The sequence below is a fragment of the Ovis canadensis genome, chromosome 13, assembly GCF_042477335.2.
Source record: "Ovis canadensis isolate MfBH-ARS-UI-01 breed Bighorn chromosome 13, ARS-UI_OviCan_v2, whole genome shotgun sequence".
Classification (NCBI taxonomy): Eukaryota; Metazoa; Chordata; class Mammalia; order Artiodactyla; family Bovidae; genus Ovis; species Ovis canadensis.
The window spans coordinates 81,670,973-81,696,458 of NC_091257.1; the positions used below are offsets into that span (position 1 = coordinate 81,670,973).

Below are 25,486 nucleotides of genomic sequence, written 5' to 3' on the forward strand. Positions count from 1 at the left end.
CGTGGCAGGATCCGTCTTCACAAGGATGTTGCACCCCACCCAGCTGGCTCCGGCAGGTACCCGATGGAGCTTTTTTTGCTCCCTTCCCTCCAGAGGCACAACTGAGATGGGCTGTGTCCCTCCCCCACCTCCTCCGCCTTCCCCCTCCTCTACCCCCACTTTCTCCGCACAACCTCCACCATCCACCCCTCCCACCCCTGGTCCTGTTATCAGGACACATTCCTGGACTGGCTGAGAACAGCTTATACCCTGGGTCCTTTTCAGAAGGAGTGTGACTGCTGATACAGGCCCTGGCAGTACAGGCTCCCTCGGGGGATAGGCCCTGGGACATGAGATTACAGAGCCCAGATGATCTGCCTGCTGATGCGGTCTCTTTTGAGCTGTATGACCTTAGGCTAGTCACTTGACCTCTTGGGTCTCGGTTTCCTCATCTGCAAAATGGGAGTGACCATGTAGGGCTGCAGAAGGTTCACTTGGGCTTGTGGGCTGTATGTACTTCTCAGCCTGGTGCCTGGCACACAGGAGTCTCTCTACCCATCAGCCAGGTGCTGTTATCATCTGAGAACCAGTTGTCCCTCCTCTTTGTGATGGCATCTGTATCTACCTTTTGCTGAGCACACCATGGGATGGCCCCTGTGAGCTTCCTCTTCTCCAGAGGCACAGGGAGGGTGGAGCTGGGAGAGGCCCTTTCCGGAAGTGGAGAAGGTGCTGTGTGATCTTAGGTGGCCTCTGTCCCTCTCTGAGCCTCTTTTTCCTGGTCTGCTCTCTGAGCACTTGGACCTGGGTGTGGCTCTGCCCCGGCCCGTGTCTCCGCACACTCTCTAATTCCTCCCTCGGCTGGTCCAGCTACTTGGCTTTGTGTGTCTGTCCCATGACAATGCCTGGTGCATAGCCAGGATTCAGCTGAGCTTGCTGAAGGACTCAGTGAACGCACGATTGCGCAAACACCCAGGGCTTTCTTACTTCCAGGCCTCGGCCTGCGCGACTCTCTGCCGGATGCTCCATTCCCAATCATGTCTGCTTGTGGACCTCCTTTTCGACTTTGAAGTCCTTTTCACATGCTGCCTCTCCCAGGAAGCCCTTCCGGTTTCTCCCAGGTGGAGGGGATTGCTGATGCTCTGAACACTTGGTCTGAGGCTCTCTGGTGGCACCTGTTACAATCCACCTTGGTGTCCGTAGTGACATATTAATAACCAACGTGGACCACACATCTACCACTAGGCGCCAGACACAGAAACAGTGGGGCCCCTGTGCATGCCTGTGGGGCCTTGTCTTATTTAATCCTTCACCACAACCTTGCAAGGTGGAGACTATTATTAGCCCTCCCTTTGCAGAATCCAGAGGTTCAGAGAAGTGACTTGCCCAGCTATGAGAGAGAGCGACACCAGGATCTGAAACCAGGTAAGCCTGTCTTTTTTCTTAAAAAGGAAAGAAAAAGCATTGACACACACAGTAAAAAATAATTCAAGCAGTATAGAGGAAGGCAGGGAAAAGCGAAGCCTCTTTGGCACTCAGATCTCCTTGCCAGAGGCAGCCATGGGGAGGCGTTTCCAGTATGTCCTTCCAGGGCGTATACGGAAGCATGTATGTTCCACAAACGATCACCCATGGTGTATCCTCTAGTCTACACCTGACTGCTCTTGACAGTGTGCCTTGGAGATCATTTTCTGCTACTGCTTTCTTTTCCCTGGTTACATAGTGTACATTGTGTGGATGGAGACTGCTTTATTTAATTTGTGAGGATTGCTTTGCTTATTTCAGATCATTCTGTGATGCATACCTTCCATTGTACACTTAGTGGCCCTGTGTGAGGAGCACAGATAGTCCCAATCGCAGGGTCTGAGAATGTATGCAGTTGTAATTTTGGTAGATGTGGCCAGATGGCCCTTCGCACCCCACCACCCTCTGCTTCCCCTAGCTGTCACCAACACAGGTTGCTCTAGAATTTGGGAACCTGCCAATCTAACAGATGAAACTTAATAGATGGCCTCTGGTGTAGTGTTTTGTTTTTTTAATATCACACCTCTATTGGACTTCCCTGGTGGCTCAGCTGGTAAAGAATCCGCCTGCAATACAGGAGACCTGGGTTCGATCCCTGGGTTGGGAAGAGCCCCTGGAGAAGGAAAAGGCTACCCACTCCAGTATTCTGGCCTGGAGAATTCCATGGACTATATAGTCCATGGGGTCACAAAGAGTCGGACTGGACTGAGCGACTTTCACTTCTGCTGCTGCTGCTTCTGCGTTGCTTCAGTCCTGTCTGACTCTGTGCAACCCCATAGATGGCAGCCCACCAGGCTCCCCTGTCCCTGGGATTCTCCAGGCAAGAACACTGGAGTGGGTTGCCATTTCCTTCTCCAATGCATGAAAGTAAAAAGTGAAAGTGAAGTCGCTCAGTTGTATCCAACTCTTAGCAACCCCATGGACTGCAGCCCACCAGGCTCCTCCGTCCATGGGATTTTCCAGGCAGCAGTACTGGAGTGGGGTGCCATTGTCTTCTCCGTCACTTCTCTCTATTGGTATAGAATTCACATGCCAGACAATTCACTTATTTAAAGTGTATAGTTTGTGTCTTTATTTAAATTTTTATTGGCGTAGAGTTGATTTGCGAGGTTGTGTTAGTTTCTGTTAAACAGCAAAGTGAATCAGTTGTACATATATCAACTCTTTGTTTTAGCTTCTTTCCTTGTATAGGTCATTACAGAGGATTGGATAGGGTGCCCTGTGCTACACAGCAGGTCCTTATTAGTAATCTATTTTATATATAGTCGTGTGTGTATGTCAGTCCCAATTTGCAATTTTTCCCCGGCCGGAAGTGTACAATTACAACCATCACTGCAATCAATTTTAGAACAGTTTCATTACCCCTCCCCCCAAGAAAGAGACTGTGTAACCCATTTAGTCAGTTCCCACTCTCCCTCAAACCTGTCTCCCCCAACCCTAGGCAATAACCAATCTACTTTATGTTTCTATAGATTTGTTTATTCTGAATCTTCCATGAAATTATGTAATAGGTGGGCTTTTGGGTCTGACTTCTTTTCATTTGGCGTGTTCTGAAGATTCGTCCAAGTTGTAGCATGTATCAGTACGTCATTTCTTTTTCTTGCCAGATAATATTCTGTTATCTGGATATACCACATTTTATTTATCCATTCATCAATTGATGGACATATGATTGTTTCCACTTTTTGGCTATTATGAACAATGCTGTTATGGACACCTTCAAGTTTTTATGTGGATATATGTTTTCTTTTGGGTATATTCCTAGGAGTGGGACTTCTGGATTATAAAGCAACTCTGTTCAACCTTTTGAGGAACTGCCAGAGTATTTTCCGAAACAGTGACACCATTTCATATTCCCACCAGCAATGTATGAAGTTTCCAATTTCTCTACACCCTCTCCAACCACTTGTTTTCTGTCTTTAATTATAGCCATGGTGGGTGTGAAGCTATATCTCATTGTGGTTTTGATTTGCGTTTTCCTGGTGACTAATGACGTTGCGTATCTTTTCATGCAGGTATCGACCGTTTGTATATTTTCTTTGGAGGAATGTCTATTTGACTCCTTTGCCCGTTTTAAAATTGGGTCATTTCTCTTTTTTGTTTGTTGAGTTGTAAATCTTATTTACATGTTCTAGACACAAGTCCCTTATTGGATACATGATTTGCAAATATTTTCTCCCATTTGGTGGATTCTTTTTACTTTCTCTCTCTCTCTTTTAAAATTAATTTATTTTTAATTGAAGGGTAATTGCTTTACAGCGTTTTTTTGTTGGTTTCTACCATCCATCAACGTGAATCAGTCATAGGTATACACATGTCCCCTCCCTCTTGAATCTCCCTTCCACTTCCCACTCCATCCCACCCCTCTAGGTTGTCACAGAGCACCAGGCTGAGTTCCCTGTGCTGTACAGCAGCTTTCCACTAGCTATCTGTCTTACACATAGTAATATATTTATTTCAATGCTACTCTCTCAATTCATCCCTTCCCCTCCTTCCCCAACAGTGTCCATAAGTCTGTTTCTCTGTTTTCTCTTTTTAAAAATTTTTTGGTCATGCCATGCAGCTTTGGGATCCCTGACCAGGGATCGAACCCAGGCCCTCAACAGTGAGAACATGGAGTCCTACCGACCGGACCGCCAGGGAATTCCCATCTTTCCATCTTTCTGGCTGGTGCCCACCCCCGCCTTTTTAAAAATAATTAAATTTATTTATTTTAATTGGAGGATAATTGCTTTACAATATTGTGTTTGTTTCTGCCAAACATCACCATGAGCAGCCATAGTATACCTATGGTTGATGGTGCCCTTTGACACACAAAAATTTTTAATTTTGATGAAATCCAGTCTTATCTGTGGTTTTTTTTTGGTTGCTTGTGTCATGTCTAAGAAACCATCATGATCCAAGGTGTTGAAACTTATGCCTGTATTTTCTTATAAGATTTTTTAAAGTTTTACCCTGTACATTTAGATTTGTGATCCATTTTGAGTTAATTTTTGTGTAGGGTTTTGAGGAAGGTGCTCAGCCTGAGTGTATCCAGTTGTTCCCGAAGTCTTAACTGAAAAAAGTCTTCTTTCTCCATTGAATTATATTGGCAGCCTTGTCAAAAATCAATTGACCATAAATGTGAGTGCTTATTTCTGGACTCTTAATTCGCTCCCATTGATTTCTAAATCTGTCCTCATACCAGAACCAGACTGTCTTAATTACCAGCGCTTTGCAGCAAGTTTTGAAACTGAGATGTGTGGGCCCTCAACTTTGTTTTTCTTTTTCAAGATTGTTTTGGTTTTTCTAGGTCCCTTGGCCGTCCGCATGAATTTTAGGATCAGTTTGTCTGTTTTTGCAAAGAAGCTAGCTAGGATTTTTTTTTTTTTAAGGGTTGTGTTGACTCTATAGACTAGTTTGAGGACTATTACCATCTTAAAATGCATAGTCTTCTGATCCACGAAAGTGGGCTCTCATCCTGTTTATTTAGTTCTTTAATTTCTTTCAACAATTTTTGTGTTTTTCAGCGTATAAGTTGTGCATTTCTTTTGTTAATTTTATTTCTTTTTTTTTGTTGTTGTTAATTTTATTTCTAAGCCTTCTTTTGATATTATAATTTATTTTCTTAATTTAATTTTTGGATTGTTTATTGTGCTAGTGTATACATTTTTATTTTATACATTAATTTTGTACTTTGCAACTTGCTGAACTTGTTAATTTAGGTCTCCTAACCTTTTTAGTGTACTTAGGAATTTTTATATACAAAATTCTGACATCTATGAATAGTTTTACTTCCTTGTCAATCTGGATGCCATTTTTGAGTAGTTTAAATGTGATTGATCTGGAACTTATAGGCATGTGGAGTGAGATCGAGTTCCAATATTGTTTCCTGAAGGGAGATCGTGGGTTCCAACTCCGTCTTAAAAATAGCCTACCTTTTTCTCACTGTTATGAAATGCCACCTTCGTAATATATTAAATTCCCATGTGTCTGGGGACAATTTTTGGCCCCTCTGTTCTGCTCCATTAATTTGTCTCTTTCTGTGGTAATATCACACAGTTTTCCGTATGTAACTTTTCAGTAAGTTGTACTCTCTGGTTGAGCTATTTGCTCTTCGCTACTCTTCTTTTTATGATTTTCTGGCTATTCTTATACCTTTACTCATAAACTTGAAAACTGACCTGCCTAATTAGAAAAAAAATCCTGCTGGGATTTTCATTGAGATCACATTCAATGTTTAGATTTACTTAGGAAGAATTGATATTTTTTTAATGCTAAGCTTTCTTTCATTTTATCTCCTGATTGCTGTTGATGTGTAGCTATATTATTGACTTCGGGATGTTTACATTTAATTTCCTTCCTTTTTACTCAATTTACTTTTTCTTCAATAGTTTTATAGCAGATTCTCTTGGATTTCTCAGATATACATTGATAACATCTGCCAATGATGAAACTCGTCTTCTGTTTTCCAATTCTCTTTATTCCTTCCGTTTCTTTTTCTTAGCTCATTGCACTGGCAAGCGTTGTAGAGCAAAGTTAACTTGTAGACATGCTTGTCTTTTCTGGACTCTTTCCCTATGAAGTGGCTTCTGTAAGCCTTGGCTCCAATCAGTTCTGCCAGATGCTCTGTCCAGGGTCATGCACAGGGCTTGGCACATAGTAGGAATTTTGGAAGCCGTTGCCTAATTATAAGAGTGGTTAGAAAAGAGAGCAAGGATATGAAAAGAAATCTTCCATAGTAATGATACTAATGGCAAGTATTTAGGAAGCACTTCCTGTGTTCCAGGCACTGTATGAGTATGACCTCATGATTTCTTCTCAGGCTTAATCATGTGGGTGCAATTATAGATTCCCATTTTTGATGAGGAGTAAACTGAGGCCCCCTGGAGGCTGTGCGACTAGAAAGTGGCAAGTTGGCTTCTGAATCTGGCGTTCTGGCTCCAGGCCTTCCATAATGCTTCTTCTTCCCTGGAGGATCCAGAGATATGGATGGTGATGTCAGGGGTTGACCTCTGACCCGAGTTGCCTCTGTGTTAAGGAGGTGGAGATGATGGAGTGGTGGGTGCGCCTGGGGTAGTCAGAGCATCCATGAGGCCCCAGAGGTACCTTCTCTTCTGACTGCACTTCCCTGAACCTGAGCATCCCGACTCAGCTGCACTCGCTTGCTGTGTGGCCTCAGGCAAAGTTCCGGCTTCTCTGAGCTTTGAGCCCATCTGTAAAGAAGGCGTAGTTACAGTCCCCTCTTCACTGTCCTGCGGGGACAATTGAGTACGGACTGCAAGCAGAATTCTCAGTTCTGTGCTTGGCTTTCAGGGCCCTGCCGTCTACTCTTGCTTCATCTTGCTCTTCGTCCTCTCGTCACTTGTAATGGTAATAAGAGCAAACGACAGTGAGTGCTGTTTACTGAGCACTTAGTCTCTGCCTGGCATATGGACTCTCTCACTTAATTCTCAGATATTAACTTTATTACTACCCCCATTTTATTTTATTTTTTGAAAAGTATTTATGTCCAGACTCGCCATGCCGCCCTGGTGGCTCAGATGGTAAAGAAATCTGCCTGCAATGTAAGAGACCTGGGTTCGATCCCTGGGTTGAGAAGATTCCCCTGGAGAAGGAAACAGCTACCCACTCCAGTACTCTGGCCTGGAGAATTCCACGGACAGATCCTTGGGGGGCTACAGTTCATGGGGTTGCAGAGAGTCGGACACGACTGAGCGACTTATTGAGCACTTATTCTCCGCCTGGCACATGGACTCTCTCACTTAATTCCAGATGTTAAGTTTATTACTACCCCACTTTATTTTTTGACGATGCTCATTTATTTATTTTATTTTTGCTGTGTTGTCTTTGTTGTGGCGCACGGGCTTCTCTAGCTGTGGCGTGTGGATTCAGTCATTGTGGCACGTGGGCTTAGTTGCCCCATGACATGTGGGATTTTAGTTCCTGGACCAGGGACTGAATCCATGTCCCCTGCGTTGGAAGATGGATTCTGAAGCACTGGAGCACCAGGGAAGTCCTACCTCCCTTTTAAAGATGAGGAAACAGAGGTGAAGTGACTTGCCCGAGAAGATTTAGCTAGTAGATAGTGGAGCTGGCTCCATTGGGATTTGAATCCAGGTCTGACTGGGGTCCTCACTCTCAATTCCTAAGCTCCTGGCCTTCCTTCCACCCTTGGAGGAGGTGGAGGTGACATTCTTCAGTCAGGAAGGAAGCAGTGAGTATGTCCTGACTGAATTGCAGTCTGTTTTGGACTCTTCTGGATGTTGTGTCTGTGTACGTGGCAGAGGGGCACAGCTTACGCAAAGGCCAGGAGGTGAGAGAGTGTGGTGCCCTCCTGTGGGGGCTGGGGGGGCGGGGCCGCAGCCCCCCTTCAAGGGGCCGCGAGGACTCAGGTGAAGGGTTTAGGCCTCATCCAGAGAGGATGATGGGAAGCGCTTATATGTTTTTTTAAGACTCATTGAAAAAAAAATGATGAGAGAGTAATGTCTAAATGTCATGTCTGACTCTTTGCGACCCCATGGACTGTAGCCCGTCAGGCTCCTCTGCCCATGGGATGCGCCAGGCAAGAATACTGGAGTGGGTTGCCATTCCCTTCTCCACAGGATCTTCCCAGTCCAGGGATCAAACCCAGGTCTCCTGCATTGCAGGCAGATTCTTTACTATCTGAGCCACCGGTGAAGCCCATGTTGGTATTTAATTGTCCGAAAATGTCTGTTTTACTTTTATTCTTTTTGTTGTTTAGTTGCTAAGTCGTGCGCAGCTCTTCTGCAGCCCCATGGGACTGTAGCCCGCCAGGCTTCTCTGCCCTTGGGGATGCTCCAGGCAAGAATACTGGAGTGGGTTGCCATTCCCTTCTCGAGGAGATCTTCCCAGCCCAGGGATCGTGCCCAGGCCTCCCGCATTGCAGGCAGATTCTTTACTGACTGAGCCCTCAGGGAAGCCAAGTGATACAACACTTAACATAAAGAAGGGATTTTCCTCTCCCTTTTTCACACCCTTTGGATGAAATATTGTGAAGAACTTGGACTTCTTCCAAAACTTTCTCTAAAGCTCTATAGCACGTGTGTGTGTATCCGCACATACACATTCACATGTGAATTTTCTTTACAGAAATGATTGGAGTTTCTGTGTACTATACGCCAGGCACCCGCTAAGCCCTTGCCTGCACTGTGTCTTTAATCCTTCCATCAACCCTCTGACCTAGGTAGCAGTATTGTCCCCATTTTCCAGATGAGGAAACTGAGGCCCCTGATGGCCCAGAGGACCTTCTACACTGCCGTCTTCCTCTTTTCACTTAATAGTGTGTGTCATGCGCATCTTCCCAGGCCACACGGAGCACTCATTCCGTTTATTTAGCTGCACAGCTGTGCACTCGGTGAATGGACCGTCCCTTATTTATCCAGCCCCCATCTGATAAACACTTAGGTCATTTCTGGTTTTCCGTGGACAGTGTTGTACAAAAGCCCCATTTGTTTGTGTGGATTACAGAGATGCCACTGGCTTTTGGAGGAGGGGTCCCCACTGCTGACCCAGGTCAGGATGACAAGGGCCTGGCCTCGAGGGAATAGAGACAGGATGAAGGGAGGGATGTGTATGAGGAAAACTGGAAGGAAGGATGTATGAACCAGCCCTGAGATGGAAACGTGGAGTGTGGGGCAGTCTTAGAGGAGGATGCTAAGTCAGTTTGGGGCCTACTGAGCATGAAGCCCTGGGGACACTGATGGGGAAGTGCTGTAGGGGAGGGGTCTCCAACCTCCCAGATCTAATACCTGATGATCTGAGATGGAGATAATGTAATAATATTAGAAGTAAAGTGCACAGTAAATGTAATGGGCTTGAATCATCCCAAAACCATCTTCGACTCCCCACTGTGGTCCATGGAAAAGCTGTCTTCCATGAAACTGTTCCCTGGTGCCCAAAAGGTTGGGGACCACTGCTGTAGGGCATCCTGGGGCCTGTCGCGGTATTGATAGCGCAGATCCTCTGTCCTGAGCCTGTGGTCAGGAGCAGGTCCCCGGAGGAAAGGGACAGCCTTCCTCTGGGAGCCTCACACATCCCCAGTATGGAGCTCTCCCCACTTCCTCTTGAACCCCAGGGATCTATCTCTGCCTGGGAGTGAGCAAGTGGCAGAAGAGATGTGTGGAGCTAGCCCTTCTCAAATGGGCAGCTCATGGTGACTTAGCGTTTGGGCCCTGAGACAGAGTCCTGTTTCGAGAAAGGAGACCATGGTCCAGAAGGAGGGTCGGCCCCAAGGTGACACAGCCTAGCAGGGACTGGACCTCTCCCTAAATGTGCTGTCCTTCTAGCACACTCTGCTGTGTCAGAGCTTGATATCGTGGGTCTTCCCTGGTGGTCCAGTGGCTAAGACTTCACGCTCCCAGTGCAGGGGACCTGGGTTCGATCCCTAGTCAGGGAACTAGATCCCACGTGCCACAACTGAGAGCCACGATGCAGCCAAATAAATAAATAAAATATATTTTTAAAAAATTTGAAATCTTGGTCTTTCTGGAGGAACGGGGCTAGGCTGCTTTATCCAGTCATGCCCCATCTGCCATGGGCATCTATCTGGCCTTATGAAGGAGAGGTCCGGAAGGCAGGAGGTGGACCCCATGAGCAACCCCTGATTCCTACCTGCCCAATGTGGCTTCATGTCCCCACTTCTTTTCAGTCTCCCCCTCGCTGTGTGACCTCAGGCAGGTGCTTCAACCTTTCTGTGCTTCTGCTTCCACATCAATAATATAGGGACACTATTAATGTCTACCTCCCAGATTATCATGGGGATTTGATGAGTCGATATTTGCAAAATGCTTAGAGCAGGGCCCAGTACAAGGTCCAGGCTCCCGGAGAGTTTGAATATCTCAGATACACGGTCTCAACAGTGTGGCATTGCAGGAACAAAGCAGGATGCAAAGTGTTTAGTCTTTGCATTTAGTCTTTTATCTCTTCCACAAATATTTCAGAATACCTAGTGGGGATAAGGACATAGATCTGACCTGGTCCTGCCTGGAGGGAGCTTGGAGTCAAGCACGCTAGCTGGGTCCTTGGATTCAGTCTTATGTTTCTATGACACTGGAAGGAAGTCCACCGCCATGCCCAGGGGTTGGCCCTTTGGCAGCATGTTGCCAGTGGGCCACAGTGTCCCCAGCATCTTCTGTGTACTTCCTTATGGATCCTCCCAGTGGCCCTATGACATGGTACTTACTGGTGTTATCCTCAGTTGGCAGAGGAGAAAACTGAGGCACAGGGTCCTACACTGGGCTTGTAGGGCTGGAATTCACACAGATCTTCTCCAGTGTTCTTGCCCTTGACCTCAACCCGCCCACCTCTCTCCAAACACATGGCACTTGTATAATCATTGCATAACAAAAACCCAAACCCCACCAACCAACAAACAGTGCAGTTAGAGGCCCCAGGCCACCTTAGTCCTGAAGGCCCTCTTATGCTTTTTCTGAATGCCTCAATGGGGAGTGGTCCTCTTGGTCAGTGTAAGAACTTAGAGGCCAGGAGCTTTTTTTCTTGCTCCTTCCCAAGAGGGCACATGCATCCTCTTGGTGCCGGAAGGGCCTCTGAGGTGCAGCCCTGGCTGTCCCTCGCCCTCCATGGCATGTCAGTCAAAGGACCCTTTTTCTTGTCCTTGATTACTTCTAGTGACAGCGGGCTCATTCTTTATCATTTAGTTCCTTCTAAAGAAAATTTGGGCTTTTAGAAAGTTCTTCATTAAAATTAAAAAAGTACTTTTATATTTTTATTTCCTCTCAAAGTCCTGCAAACAAGTCCACTGTTAGACCATGCACCCCCTGAGACAGGACCTGGCCAGTCCATCTCTGTGTCCCCCTGTGGTAACGGGCAGAGGGCTTGCTGCATAGTTGGTGCTGTGAATACTGTTCCAGGGAGCAGGTGAGTGGGAGGTATGGTGATTGGGGCTCAGCTTCCGTCAAGCCTGGGGCTGTGGGCAACTGGGTCAGTAGGTCCCACAGGATGGCAACCATATGAGCACTGCTGGGCATCATGACCTCAAGGGATTGAGTTGCCATAGAAATCAGCTTTCCCAGGCCCATTGGCATGTTGCTCCCCTGGTGATCTTTTGAGCAGGTCTCCCCAGGGCCTTCCCAGCCCCATATTCTCTGAGCTGGTTGGCCCCCAGGGAGCATGCAGACCACACCCCTATTGTGTGGATAGGCAGCCTGAGTCCCAGAGGGCTAGAGGCACTGGCTAACATTCACCTAGGGAGGAGCATCGCATAGCTGGGCTTAGTGCTTAGGGCCAACAGTCTTGCCCGAGGCCCCAGCCAGTCATGGGGACTTTTCCCCATTCATGGATTCCGAGAGGAATTCTGGACTGATTCCAGGACCTGCAGCTTCCCCAAGGGAGTAATTGGAGCTCACGTCGCCAGTGTGTCCAGAATCACAGTGTCAGTAATAGCTGGTGTGGCAGGGTGATCTACTGTGTTCCCAGCACTCTGCTTTGCCTTCAGTTGTCACAGTCATTTCCTGATGAAGAAATGGGGCACACAGAGAGGTTAAGTCATTTTCCTGAGGTCACACAGCCAGTTAGGGGCAGAGCTGGGATCCAAGAGTGGGGAGTCTGGCTTCAGAGCCCACCATGCTATACCCAGCCTCACTCTCTCTCTTGCTTTGAGAAGAATGAAGGATCTTTCAGGTCTGGGGAGCACTTAGCACTGGGCCTGTCAGAGTCAGAGCCAGATAAATCGTGACCCAAGTGTCAGAGCCTTGGCAATTTCTCTTTCTAAAATCTTTATTTATTTGGCTGTGCTAGTTCTTAGTTGTGGCACATAGGCTCTGAACCTGGGGTCAGATCCCTGACCAGGGATCGAACCCAGGCCCCCTGCATTGGGAGCACAGTCTTAGCCACTGATCACCAGGGAAGTTCCTGATTTCTCTAATCATTTCCCCTCAACAGTCCTGAGAAGTCTGCTTTATCCCTACTTTTCAGATGAGGACACTGAGGCCCAGAGAGGGGAAGTGACTTGCCTAGGGTCACACAGCAGGCAGAGGTGGAGCAGGGCCTCTAGTCCACGACCCCTGACTCCATACCTGGTGTTCGTGCTGTGACCTCAGGCTGCTTCCCAGGTCCTCTGAGATAGCCCCTGCCTTCCACCAGGTGAGGTGATGACCCGTTGGGGCTGCCAAGATGAGGGAGCTGCGAGGGGTGGCCATATTGGGTGGGGAGACCCCGGCCAGGCTTGGTGGGAGTCAGCACCTGTGGATGGGGACATAGGGAGCAAAAGGGGGTGGTGGAGTGATGGTCATCACTGGGGAGTTTGCAGCTTGAGTTTCTTTGTGTTTCCTGATCTCTAGCCCACCCAAATTCCTGGCTTAGACATCTCCTAACTCTTCAGTAGTCACACATTCACGCATTCATTCAGCTGTTTATTGAGCACCTACTATGTGCCACTTCTAGGTACTAGGAGTGCAGCAATGTGTCTAGATGGACAAAAGCCCATAGAAATAATCATATGATCACACACACACACACAGACACACACACACAGGGTCACGTGACCCCACGGACTGTAGCCCGTCAGGCTCCTCTGTCCATGGAATTCTCTAGGCAAGAATACTAGAGTGGGTAGCCATTCCCTTCTCCAGGGGAATCTTCCCAACCCAAGGACATAACATGGGTCTCCTGCATTTTAGGCAGATTCTTTACTGTCTGAGCCACCAGGGAAGCCTCATGTTATCAAGAAGAAGCACAAAAGGAAGGGAACTTAAACCAATGAAAGTAGTTTGGGAGCACATCCAAAGGAGGCGAATTTTTTTTCCTTAAGAGCATAATTGAAGTATAATTGACGTACAGTAAACTGCACATGTTTAAGGTCTGCAGTTTGATAGATTTTGACACATGGGTGCACTCATGAAACCATCCACATAGTCAAGATAATCCATCACCCCTAAACGTTTCCCTCCCACTCCCCACATGCTGCCTTTGGGGTGAGAACTGAACGACACATGAGTTACTCTGCTGAAATAGTCAAGGAAAAGCATTCAGGCAGAAGGAATAGCATGTGCAAAGGCCCTGGGGCTGGAATGAGCTATCAGCCAGCCATCTCTCCTTCTTCTAGCTGCCTACTATATCCCTGCCCTGGTTGCAACTTTTAGCACCTCTTTCCTTGGTGTAGGACAATTTCAGCCAACCATGTATTCACTCAACAAAACTTCAGCCCTCTCCTGGGTGCCTGGAACACACACATGCCTCAGATACTGTCCCTGTCCAGGAGGGACGGACACAGTGTCTCAGGGGAAGGGAGGGTGCAATTAGGGCTGCTGATTATGAGGCATTTCTTCTGTGCTTGACCCTATACCAAGGAAGCCCTTTATGCATGCCATCACTATTCCCATTTTATAGATGGAGTAACTAAGGTTCTGAAAGGTAGCTTACCCAAAGATATCTCTTTGGGCCTCAGTTTTCCCATCTGTAGAATGGGTGGAAGTGCGGGCTAAGGGGCCCAGGTAGCCCTGTCTGCTCCCAGAGTCCTTCACCTCAGGGTCCTCTCTACTCTCCAGGACCATGGGCAGCAACAAGAGCAAGCCCAAGGATGCCAGCCAGCGGCGCCGCAGCCTGGAGCCTGCCGAGAACACCCACGGAGGCGGTGGCGGTGGAGGTGGCGGTGGAGGTGCCTTCCCCTCCTCACAGACCCCCAGCAAGCCAGCCTCCTCTGATGGCCACCGCGGCCCCAACACGGCCTTCGCCCCTGCAGCTGCTGAGCCCAAGCTGTTCGGAGGCTTCAACTCCTCTGACACAGTCACCTCCCCGCAGAGGGCGGGGCCCCTGGCTGGTCAGTGTGCCTGGGAGTGAGTGCCGGGTGGCCCTGGCCCCCTGGGCTGTGTGCCCTGGGGGGCAGCGATGCCCGCGTTCTGGGCTGCTGTTTCTTTCTCTTAATGACGGGGAGGAGTCTAGGGGTTATTTGGTCTTAGGGGCTATTGGGAGTTTTTTGGAGGTTTTATAAACTGGAAAGAGTGGTGCACACGCCATTGCCTTTAGGGCTGAATTCTGATGTGCAGTATAAAGGGCCCTAGCGATAAAGGGCTGCAGGTGGAAACTGAGGCCCAGAGAGCCGGGGGCTTCTTGGGGAGGCCCGAGGACCAGGTCTGAGGCTTTGCTTTTCGCTCTGGTTAGCCTGGAGATGGATCAGGACTGGAGGCGGTGAGTGGCCAAGGGGGCGGGGCAGGTTTTAGAAGGAGAGAGAGCGCTCGGGTCTTCAGAGGCTGGACCTACGAGATGCGCCCCTGCGCCCTCTGCTGGTATTGAGGGGGTATAGCCGCTCCTGGCGAGTGATGCTTAGTAAGAGAAGTAGATGCGGTTCTGGAGAGGTAAGGCCCTCACACAAACACGGGCATTTCTACCGGGACACCTTCAGACAGACACACACACACAGTCGGCAACTCATTCAGAGACACCCAAATAGGACACGTGCACATGTTAGGCTGAAGATGCCAGCGTAAACACAGACACACCATGGACACAGAGACACACTCAGGGACACAGGAATGGGCACCCTCCAGGCACAGACACACACCCAACGCAGATGCACACAAATGCAAAAGCACATACGCAGAAGCGCCTCCTACTCCCAGATGGAGACACAGACACGTGCAGTCGGAGCCCTTCAGAAGCGCACACATGCTCAGGTAGCACCCACGGACACGCAGATGCACACACGTGCAGTGAGAACACACAGACACGCACCCAAGCGAGACAGACGGACCCACAAACACAGCCATTCATTTGTTCAGGAGACAGTTGTGGCGCCCCTCCTGTGTGCCAGGTCTCTTCTGGTGTCAGGAAGACAAGCAGTGTGTAAAACAGACAAAACCCTCCTGGGCAAGAAAGGTGAAGAGCGAGTTGCGTAAACTGTGCCGTGCGTTTGTGGGTGGTAACTGCTCTGAAAGAACACGGAGGACAGGGAGGGGCGCTGGGGGATGTGTGGGTGGAGGTTGCAACTTAAAATGGGCACAGAGAGGGCTTCAGGAGGGACAGTCACCCGCAGCCAGGATCGTCCCTGATGGCCCGAAGCACCCAGAGTCACACAGAGTCACAGAGCCGCTTCCCCAGGGGCAGTTTCCCTTCATTCACTGCTTCACTCACCCCATGGTTGTTTCTTGAACACCTGCGATGCGCCAGACTCTAGGAACAAAATAAAGATGCCTGTTACTGGGGGCTTCGGGTTCTTGGGGGGAAGACAGATACCAAACAGAAGCCAACACCCAGCATCACCTGGAGCCCGCTGGGCTCATCATGTGAACCCGCTCAGACACACGTGAGAGACCCACGTGCCTCCTCCGTGCCCTCACAGGTGTGCCAGACACATAGACACAGGGGACATGCACAGAAGCCCACCGTCTCTGTAAATGAAAGCAGGCCCCCGGGCTGGCAGTGGGGGACCCTCCCCCACCCCCAGAGTGCAGGGCTCTCCTCCGCCAGCCAGGACCAGGCCTTCTGACACGCCCGTCTTCTGAGCAGGCGGAGTGACCACCTTCGTGGCCCTCTATGACTATGAGTCGCGGACAGAGACTGACCTGTCTTTCAAGAAAGGGGAGCGGCTTCAGATTGTCAACAACACGTGAGTGCCCCCTGGGGACCCCGATCTGGTCTTGGGCTGGAGCCACTTCTGACCATCCCAGAGCCAGCTTGATGGGCAGTGGGCGGGGCTGGACGTCAAGGCAGCCGAGGCCCAGGGAACCCATCCTGGGCATCCTGGGGTCTGTGGGGGTGATCAGGCGGGCACCCCGATGAGGTGGGTGTGGCTTTGGGAGGGCTCCAGGGACAGGGATCTGGGTTCGGTAACTGATCCACAGAGCACGGTGCTCCAGATCCTAGCACCCGCAGAGGGGCGTGTGGTCAGAGTAGGACTGGGCCCAGGACCCGGGGCTACAAACAGCAGGGCCTTTGTACTTGAAGGCTGTGCCCCAAGAGGTGCTGGAGCGCCTGGGGCAGCCCAGAAAGTGAGTCTTCAGCTGTAGAGGGAGGGCCCTGCATTGGCAGGGTTGGGGGACCCATATTAGGGACCCAACATGAGAGGGGTCAGGATAGGGCATGGGGAGGATGGGGCATAGGATGTGGAAGGCAGGGCACCCTAGGGTGGCATCCATGTCCCCCTCCAGGGACTCCAGCCTTGTCATGGGGCATCCTAGGGCCAAGCTGATGAACGGGGGAGCAGGGGACCCTGCCAGACTCTGGGGCCCCTGTGAGTGATGAACTGATGAGGGGGGTGGGGCTTCAGTCAGGGGGTGGGGGCCTTCCTCTCCTCCCTCCTCCTCTCCTTTCCGCCTGCCCAGAGTGCAGTGGGAAGTGGGGTGCAGCATCTGTCATGGGGGGTGGGGAGTGCAGGCTTTGGGTGCCATGCCCTGGGGTGATCACAGTGGGGGTGGAGCTGCCGACAGAGGGCGGGGCACAGCTCCACACCAGCTGCCTTCCTGCCCTTGGACGGCCTGCTCTCCCGTCTCTGCCACCTCCCATCCCTCCCCCGCAGCCTCGGGGATGCCCTGCCCCACTCCTGGCCCGTGCTTGCTCCCTCCAGCTCTCTCTCAGCTTCTCCCTCTCTGCTTCTCTCTCGCTGGCCCTAGGAGGAAGGTGGATGTCAGGTGTGTACGTGCTCCCAGGGCGGCGGGCTGGGTGGGGGTGCTTCACTGGTGGGGGTGGGGCTGCATGCGCTTCCACCTGCACCCCCTTGGCTGCACCCCCTCCGGCTTCCCCAGCTTCTGTCCTCACACCCTAGAGTTGGACCAGATCCTGACCTGCACCCCCAGGCTGAGAATGGGGAGGGCCCTCTCATCACCCCTGTCACTCCCCATCACACCTCCTCCCCATCCACCTCCTGCTCGCTCAGCTCCCCCCAAGTGCCAGCTGCATGCAGGGCCAGCGCTGGGCCCAGGGAGGCCTGGGTGGAGAAGGCCACGTCCTCCTGGGGCCAGAGTATAGCGGAACTGGCCCTAGCCCGGGCCCCGTGGCCTGTGCAGGGCATGGCTGGGATCAGCTTGGGCTTTAGGGGGCTGTGCTGTGTGCCCACCTCTGGTCGTGACCAGGGGCTGGGAGGCTCAGGCAGGACCTTGAAGGAAGCACAGTGAAGCCGAGCTGCTGGAGGGAGGTGATGGATGGCAGCCCCCCTCAGAAGGGCAGCTCCTGGGAGGGTGCAGTGCTGGAGGGGGCTACATGCCTTCAGGGCTATGGAAGGGTGAGAAGGTTCTAGAGGGTAGAGTGGGGTTGATCCTGGAGCATCCTGGAAGGCCTGGCTAAGGAGGTTGGACATCCCCACTGTCTCTAGGCATTTCTTGCTTGTTCGTGCCTGCCTGCTGTTATGCATGTTGTTCCCTCTGTGTGAAAGGCCCCTTCTCCCATCGGTCTGGCAAACTCCTACTCATCCCTCAAGATCCAGCTCAGAAGTGCCTTCCTTGTGAGGCAAAGGGGAAAAGAGGGGTAGGCATTTTTACCCACGTCCTTTACTCTGCTGCCATCCCACCAGGGCTGTAGTGATGGGGGAGGGACCATCGCCATATTGATTCCTCATATGGAATGAGGAAACTGAGGCACTGAATGAGGAAACTGAGGCTCAGAGATGTAAAGGCCCTTGCCCAAGGTCACACAGCTACCAAGTAGCAAAGCCAGGATTGGAACTTGGGCAGCAGCACTCTCTCTTCTTTAAGCTGCTCTCCCAAGGGGAGGGGGCTTTCCCAGCTCCCCCAAACCCCTGCTGTCTGAGTCCCAATGCCACTCTAGTTCTCTTCTGGTTCCAGCTGTTTCCATCTGCCTACCCCTAAACTGAAAACTCGTTGAGGGCTGCTCTTGTGCCTGCCCCATTTTGGGGCCCCCATCACCCCATGTTCCTCACCCCACTGGGGGTACCCAGGTGGTACTGGCACGCCATTTCTTGTGACCTGCTTGTGGGCCTGTGCTCACACTGACCACTTCAGTTGCCCTGTTTTATTTAAAAGGCACCATAGTCCCGGGAAGTAGAAATGTTTATTGGCTCCATTTTACAGATGAGGAAACTGAGGCCCAGAGGGGTGAAATGACTTTCTCAAGGTCACACAGCTAGTAGTGGCAGAGCTGGGTAAGGGGCCGTGGTGGGGTAGGCATGACCCTGAGCCCTTGGAGGGGGTGCTCTGCAGGTGCAGAGGAGCTGGGAGGAGGGAGGGACCCGAGCTGGGCGGGATGGTACCTCAGGCTGGAGGAGACTTTGAAGTGCTGGGGAGCTCTCAACTGGCAACGATGGGAAGGGCTTCTCAGGGGGCTCACAGCTTGAGCAAAGGTGTGGCCAGAGGAGAGTTCTGGAAACTTTGATCCTGCCTCTTTCACTCGTCCTTTGCCAGCCCCTTCCTTTCCTTCTTCCTGTCTTCCAGGATGGGCTGGGGGTTGCCAGGAGGGCCAGAAGTGATGGAGACCTGTCCATGGGAAGCCCATGAGGGGCAGTGAGGTGCCCCAATTGGAAGGTGGGGGTGGATCGGGAGCCCTTCCTCATATCACAGTATTCAGCTGCTCCTCTGCCTTAGAAGTCAGGTGATGGTGGAGTTGGGGGGAGCTGGCATTAGAGGAAGAGAAGGGGTAACAGGGTCAGGGATGGGGCAGGGGAGTATCCTTGTCCTGCTTCCCTTAGTGGAACGTAGGCTACCCAAGCGTGGGGTTTCATACCTCACCCCGGGCCCACCCTGCTTGTCCCTCTACCATTATTGCTTAAGCTCCGTTATTGTAAGCCCCCTGCACCCACCGCGCACCCTGCAAGAGTGACGGACTTTCTGAGTCTGGCCTGTGGCTGGGCTGGGAGTTGGGGAGGGAGAGCTTAAGGCCGAGCCTGTTGGGGCCGGGCCAGGGCTGGCTGGCCTGGAGTCCTCACGGTAGCTGCCTGGAGACCCTGCTCCCTGGATCTCCATGCCACGTGGTCCTGGACCTAGAGCTCTGGGTGCTGTGTGGCCTTGGGTCGGAGGAAGCCCATCCGGGGGTGACCGCCCTAAGCCTCTGTCCCGGTCCTCTAGGAGCCAGAGCCCCTCTGGTCTGACTTTGGGGTGCTTCCCAAACTGCCGTTTGCTCCCACCCAGATTATTCCAGCAGCTTCTCCAGCAAGCATTGACCTCTGCCCCCTTTCCCTGGGCTCTTCGGTTCCGCTCCCCACCATGGGGCGAGGGACCCCTTCCTGCCCTCCTCACATGATCTGCCTCGGCCTCACCCTGCTCTCTCCCCAAGAACCAAGCAGGGGTCCAGGCCTCAGGGCTCGGAAACTTGACTGTCTGAGCTGTGCCCAGCTGCCCTGGCTCGCCTGCAAGCTCCAAATCGCTTCTCTGGTCAGTCCTAACAGCCCAAATGGGTTAAATAGAACGATGCAAGCTGCCCTAATTCCCCAGGTTCCAAAGCTGCCACCCTCGCAATCCACATGCCTGCTTGAATTAGCCACAAGGATTAGGCTCTTAAAAAGAGGATCCTGAGGCTCAGAGAGGTGAGGTCAGTAGCCTGAAGTCACACAGCTAGTGACAGCACTTGGGGTGTAAAATCGTAGTTTGGGGACTCCTGGTCCAGTACTTTCTTCTCTGGCCACGTGAGCGAAGGTGAGGGGTCAGGCAGGGAATGTGCGATTCCCTTCCTTCCCTTTTTCCTGCCTAGCTAATGGGCCCCAGGCCCCAGGAAAGGTGTGAGGTGCAGTAAATGTGCTCAGCATGTTAGGTTCACACCACCATCACTTCTGAGCTCAGATCAGAGTCCCCACCAGACCGGACTGATCTGGGAAGCTATGGGGCCCCTCATTGTGAGGGCAGTCCCTGGCGCTCCACAGAGCCAGCTCACAGCCACCTGAGGCAGGTTTGAACCTTCCAGACCATTGGCAGCGGAAGATGGGGCTTGATATTTCTATTTCACAGGTGGGCACACTGAGGCTCAGATGATAATCACAGTAATCCACTTCTTGGCTTGATGCCAGCTGATGTACACACTTTGCCTGCAAGGGAGATTCTGTGACTATTATCTCCTTCTTAAAGAGGTGCTGAGAGGGTAAGGAACCTGCCCAAAGTCACACAGCAAATCCTTATCGGAGACTGGAACTGAGCTGCGTGCTGGTTTTTAAAGCCGTGTTGAGAGTGGGGAGGGGTACCATAGAGATGCGGATTTCATTCTTTTTCTTTTTTTAGCCAAATCAGGATACTATCAGCTCATGCACAGTGAGCACCTACTGTGTGCCAGGCATAGTGCTGGGATTTTACATCCTCGGAGGGAGGCCTGAGTTTCCCCATCCTGCAGATGAGGAAATCGAGGTAGGGCCAAGGTCGTGCCTGCAAGTGCTGAGCTGGGCTGGCGCCGGGATGCTTGGACTCTGGCGCTCAGGCTCTTCGAAACCTCTCAAGCCAGGGCCAGGCTGAAGCTGGACCTTGGATCCTTAGTGAGCTTTCAGCACACCTCCATCCCTGTCCTTGTGAAATAAAACCCCCCAAATTGGACTGTGAGCCCAAACTCACACATGGGCTGGTGTCGGGGAGCTGGAGGCTCAGCTGGCCCAGTCTGGGTAATGTCAGCAGAGCTGAACCCCTGCTTCGGGGGCTTCTGGGGCCATGCTTGGCCAGCCTCTGGGCACATGCCACTGCCAGCCTTCCATTGTGAGTAGGTGGCTGGGGCCTTTCCCAAGGCCAGCCAGCTTGCAAACTCTGCTGTGTCATCTGCCGCATTTGGTAGTCCTCTGACCTAGACCTTGACTCGGTCCCCTGCCCCCAGCCCTGCTGCCTCCTCCTCCATCTTCCCCTGGTTTCCCTGAGGGTCTCTAAGTCTGAGGGGCCTGGGGAGGGCACAGGGGTCCAGGGGGCCGGCCAAGACTGGCTGTGGGTACACAGGGACCCTGGTTCTCACCCTTGCTCTGCTGTTGATTCGCTGTGTGTCTTTGGGCAAATCATCGCCCTTCTCTGTGCCTTAGTTTCCCCCTTGGTGAAATGAAGGCTTCAGGCTAGAAGATCTCTGCTAGCTTTGGGGAAGTCTCTACCCCATTCTGTGCCTCATTTTCACCAACTCTACAAAGAAAGTGCTGGGTTATTCCATCCTGGGTGTTGTGTGTCCTTGGGCTGGCCCCTAGACATCTCTGAGCCACCTTTTCTTCATCTAGGGGCTGAGGCCTGCCTTTTTTGCAGGGTGGTTTTGAGGGTCAAATAGGACAGACAATGTGGGCGCCCCCATCCATTGTGGATACACACAGAGAGGTAGATGGAGGTCCTGGGCACCTCCAGGCTTCTTGCCTTGAGGGGGGCATCGCCACCTTACTCTGGGGCCCTCCGTCTCCTGCCAAGATTCCCGTGTGAGCCTGTGCCCCTGCCTAAGTGTGCACACGTGCAATGATTGTATAGCTGAGTCAGCCCACACAGCGCCAATCTCACTCCATCCAGAAGGGACTCAAACGCTCTGGTCGAGCCTGGACTCACCTGGCTGACTTTGGGATGCTCACCTGTACTCATCTGTTCTCAGAGAGCTCCCCCAGCTCCACTCTCTCCTGGCCTCAACTTCTCCATCTTCAAAATGGGCTGAAGAGCATAGGAGGGGCAGCTCAGAAGAACCTGGAGCCAGGGATTCAGGTTCAAGTTCAGACTGTGGCTGTGGGCAAGGGGCTTTTTCTCTTTGGATCCCGATCATGGGCAGCAGGGAGCACATCCATTGGCTGTGTGTCTTTCCAGGGCTGTGATGAGGTCAAAGGCAGCCTTGGGGTGAGAAGCTCAGCAAGGTGTCAAGCTCTATAGCTCCCCATAGGGAAGGATTCCTCCTCATCTGGGAGTTAGGAACCTGGGCCTGGCTGTGTGACCGTGAGCAGAGGCCCTTGCGTCTCTAGCCTCAGTCTTCCCATCTATACAGTGGGAATTGGAGGGGGCTGGGCCCTATTTCCCAGGCAGCCCTTCCCATCGGCTTCCCCTCCCTCCCCATCCACCCTCTCCCTGCCTCCACTGATTGCTTTGGATGCAAGGCCCCTGTGGCTGCCGCCTTGTCCCCCCTCCCCCATCCCCAGCACTGCCTGGCACTCTGCTCTCTCCCTTGCTCTTTCTGCCTCTCTCTCTCTCTCACCACCCCCATCTCTGCCTCTTCTTTCCTGTTGGGCTCTCGCTTTCTCCTCCCTCCTCTGTGTCTCTGGACCCCCGCTCCAGCCAGACCTGGTTCACATTCAGATGGCTGCAAAGGTACTTCTGCCCCTTCCCCGCTCCCCCCCCACACCCAGGGGACCCACCCTGCTGGGGGCTTCTCCTGCCCCTTCACCCTGTCCCCATCACACTCCCTGCCTCATGGGGAAATCAGTGTAGAAGGGCCCTGGGCACTGGGGCTCTGCCACTTCAGCTCCCTCTGACATGACTCGCTGTGTGACTTTGGGCAAGTCCCAGCCCCCTCTGGCCTCAGTTTCCCCATAGCTGGGTAGGCTGCAGGAGGAGGCCTGTAGTTTTCAATCAAGGAGCCTGGTGGGTGTGACCCGTGATTTGTGAGAAAGGCAGGCATTGCTCCAGCTGCAGTGGCAGCTCTGCAGAGAGCGCCTGGATTGTCACCAAGCCCCCAAAGGACCACCCTTTGCCTCCACTCAGGTCTCGCCAGTTCCCAAGCTTGGGCTTCCAAATCTCAGGGCTTGGGGAGGTTTTGAAGGTCTGATTCGCCATCCATCTCAGGCAGGAAGCTTCTCCTGTTACAACTTGCTTGCTCCCCAGAGACAGGGAGCTCCCTCCCTAAATCGCAAGGCGGGCTCTTGGCATCTTGAGACAGCTTGGGGTATCTGCAGGGCAGCCGATCACTTCCTGTCTCAGGACTCTGCCCCTGTGAGTTTGGGCCTCATCGTCTGAGTCAGCTTTGGCCAGGAGGCTTCTGGGATAGGGAGGGGAGGAGTCCCAGGCCAGCTTAGCTTGGCAAGGGGTGAGTGGCCTGATCTCCGTGTTCCCTGCACCTCACTCAGCCTCGCGAGCCCCCAGCACAGCACCTCTGAAGACTGCATGCCCCGGGGCCCATTGCTGATGGTTTCCTTCTCCTTTACTCCCTCCCTCTCCCCCTGCTCAGAGAGGGAGACTGGTGGCTGGCCCACTCGCTCAGCACAGGACAGACGGGCTACATCCCCAGCAACTATGTGGCGCCCTCTGACTCCATCCAGGCTGAAGAGTGAGTATTGACTCTGGCCTCCTGCTTGCTCACCATCATCGCTGCTGGTTCAGAGCTTCTCTCCTGGGCTAGAGTGGGGGGTCTGGCTGCCCCAGCCACGTCCCAGGAAGAGGCATGGTGGGTGGGGGGAATCCCGGACCACCAGCACCATCCCCCTCCCTCCCACCCCAGGTGGTACTTTGGCAAGATCACCAGACGGGAGTCAGAGCGGTTACTGCTCAATGCAGAGAACCCAAGAGGGACCTTCCTAGTGCGAGAAAGCGAGACCACGAAAGGTATGAGTGCTTCTACTGGGAACTGAACATTTTGTGGGTTATTTGAGCTGGGTATTGAGGAATGAATAGGAGTTTGGTATATGGAGTGGGATGGGAAGAATCCTCCAGCTGGAGAAAAGCCAGGATCAATGGCAGGGAGGTACATTTTCCCTTTTTGACACTGGATATTGTAAACCCCACCTGAGGGTTATCCAGAGGTTGTGGGGGCTGAGGGGCCTGGGCTTCTAGAATGATGCCTGTATGCTGTTTACTTAGAAGGGCTTTCTCTGGCCACTGAAGCCTTCTCCCTCACCTCTGGGGCTCAGCCTTTTCCCCTGATGCCACCCCAAGCATCTCTTGGGCTCAGGTTAACAGGCCTGTTGGTCAGAAGGAAACTTTTTGAGCCCAAAGCTTTTCTAGGCTCCAGGGCAACAGGGAGGGGCCACCCAGACTGGCCCAGCTGAGCCTTGGCGCCTAGTATGTAGTCTCCTGCGCAGGGCAGCCCTGCCTTAGCCAACCACTGGCTCCTGCCTAAGCCTGGAGTCTTCAGGGAGGGGCGGGGCCTGGACACCACTCCAGTGGGCAGACCCAGAGAGGAGAGGCAGTTAGGCCAGGGACACACAGCTACCTGGAGCTGTTCCTATGAGGCTCCCCACAAACATTTACTGAGCACCTATTGTGTACCCGGCCTTCTTATATGTGGTCTCACTGAGTCTGCCCAGCTGCCTGGGGAGTAGCCTGCTTGTGCAGAGGAGGACACTGAGGCCCAGAGAGGGCAAGTCACTTGCTTAGGTCACAGAGCTGGGATGCACATCTGGGCTTCACAGGTCAAAGGTGCATGGAAAGACTCTTGAGTCAGGTGCCCTTTGTCACTTGACTCTGCCCCAGCCGCCACCCAGGGGCTGGGTGCTCAGAGACAGGCTGGACCAGACCTGGCTCCGTCCGTGCCTGCCTTCCGTCCCGTGTCGGATGTGCTCAGCGCCGCGGCCGTGGGTTAGTGGGCGTAGTGGTCACGGCCCCTCTCCGGCCTGTCCTGCAGGCGCCTACTGCCTCTCGGTGTCCGACTTCGACAATGCCAAGGGCCTCAACGTAAAGCACTATAAGATCCGCAAGCTGGACAGCGGCGGCTTCTACATCACCTCCCGCACCCAGTTCAACAGCCTGCAGCAGCTGGTGGCCTACTACTCTAGTGAGTGCCAGCTAGGCGCAGGGGAGGGGAGGCCCCTGGAGGGGCTGGGGGTGGCGGTCTCCATCCATACTGCAGACCCGGAGCTGGGGGCTTTGGAGCCAACCAGGTCCAGGACTCCTGTTCCCCTCCCCTTTCTTCCTTTCCCCTTTTCTCCCTCCTCGCATTCCCCTCCTCCTGTGCCCTCCTGCCTGCTTTCCCTCTGCCCACCCCACCCCCTCCCACCCCTCCATCCTATTTCGCCTCCTCCGAAGCTGCCTGATGAGGAGGGGGCTGCCTGGAGAATTGAGCCAGGAAGGAGGGGGGCATAGACTGGTGTCATTTGGCCCTGCAGCCTTAGGACCGGTTGGAACCGGTTACTGGGAGACAAGGAGGGGGCGGCTAGATCGATCACAGCAGAGAGGGGGCGAGGGAGTGGCAGGCGGGGAGCTCACAGGCGCAGGTTGTGGGCGCGGGTTAGGCC

General features: G+C 52.5%; 1 protein-coding gene across 7 annotated transcripts in view; it reads left to right on the plus strand.

The window, feature by feature from the left end:
- Positions 1–25,486, plus strand: part of SRC (SRC proto-oncogene, non-receptor tyrosine kinase) — a 54,049-nt gene that overhangs the window by 19,996 nt on the left and 8,567 nt on the right. For 2 of the 7 annotated variants that reach the window (XM_069546943.1, XM_069546945.1), the window contains exons 2-8: positions 1,335–1,401; positions 12,436–12,603; positions 14,007–14,278; positions 15,964–16,063; positions 23,485–23,583; positions 23,755–23,858; positions 24,877–25,026. In XM_069546943.1, coding sequence (XP_069403044.1) covers positions 14,011–14,278; positions 15,964–16,063; positions 23,485–23,583; positions 23,755–23,858; positions 24,877–25,026 — 721 coding nt within the window. In that variant the 5' untranslated portion in view covers positions 1,335–1,401; positions 12,436–12,603; positions 14,007–14,010. Of the gene's footprint in view, positions 1–1,334; positions 1,402–11,243; positions 11,380–12,435; positions 12,604–14,006; positions 14,279–15,963; positions 16,064–23,484; positions 23,584–23,754; positions 23,859–24,876; positions 25,027–25,486 lie in introns of those variants that run through there. The other 5 variants (XM_069546944.1, XM_069546949.1, XM_069546947.1 and 2 more) reach the window with 4 other exon arrangements.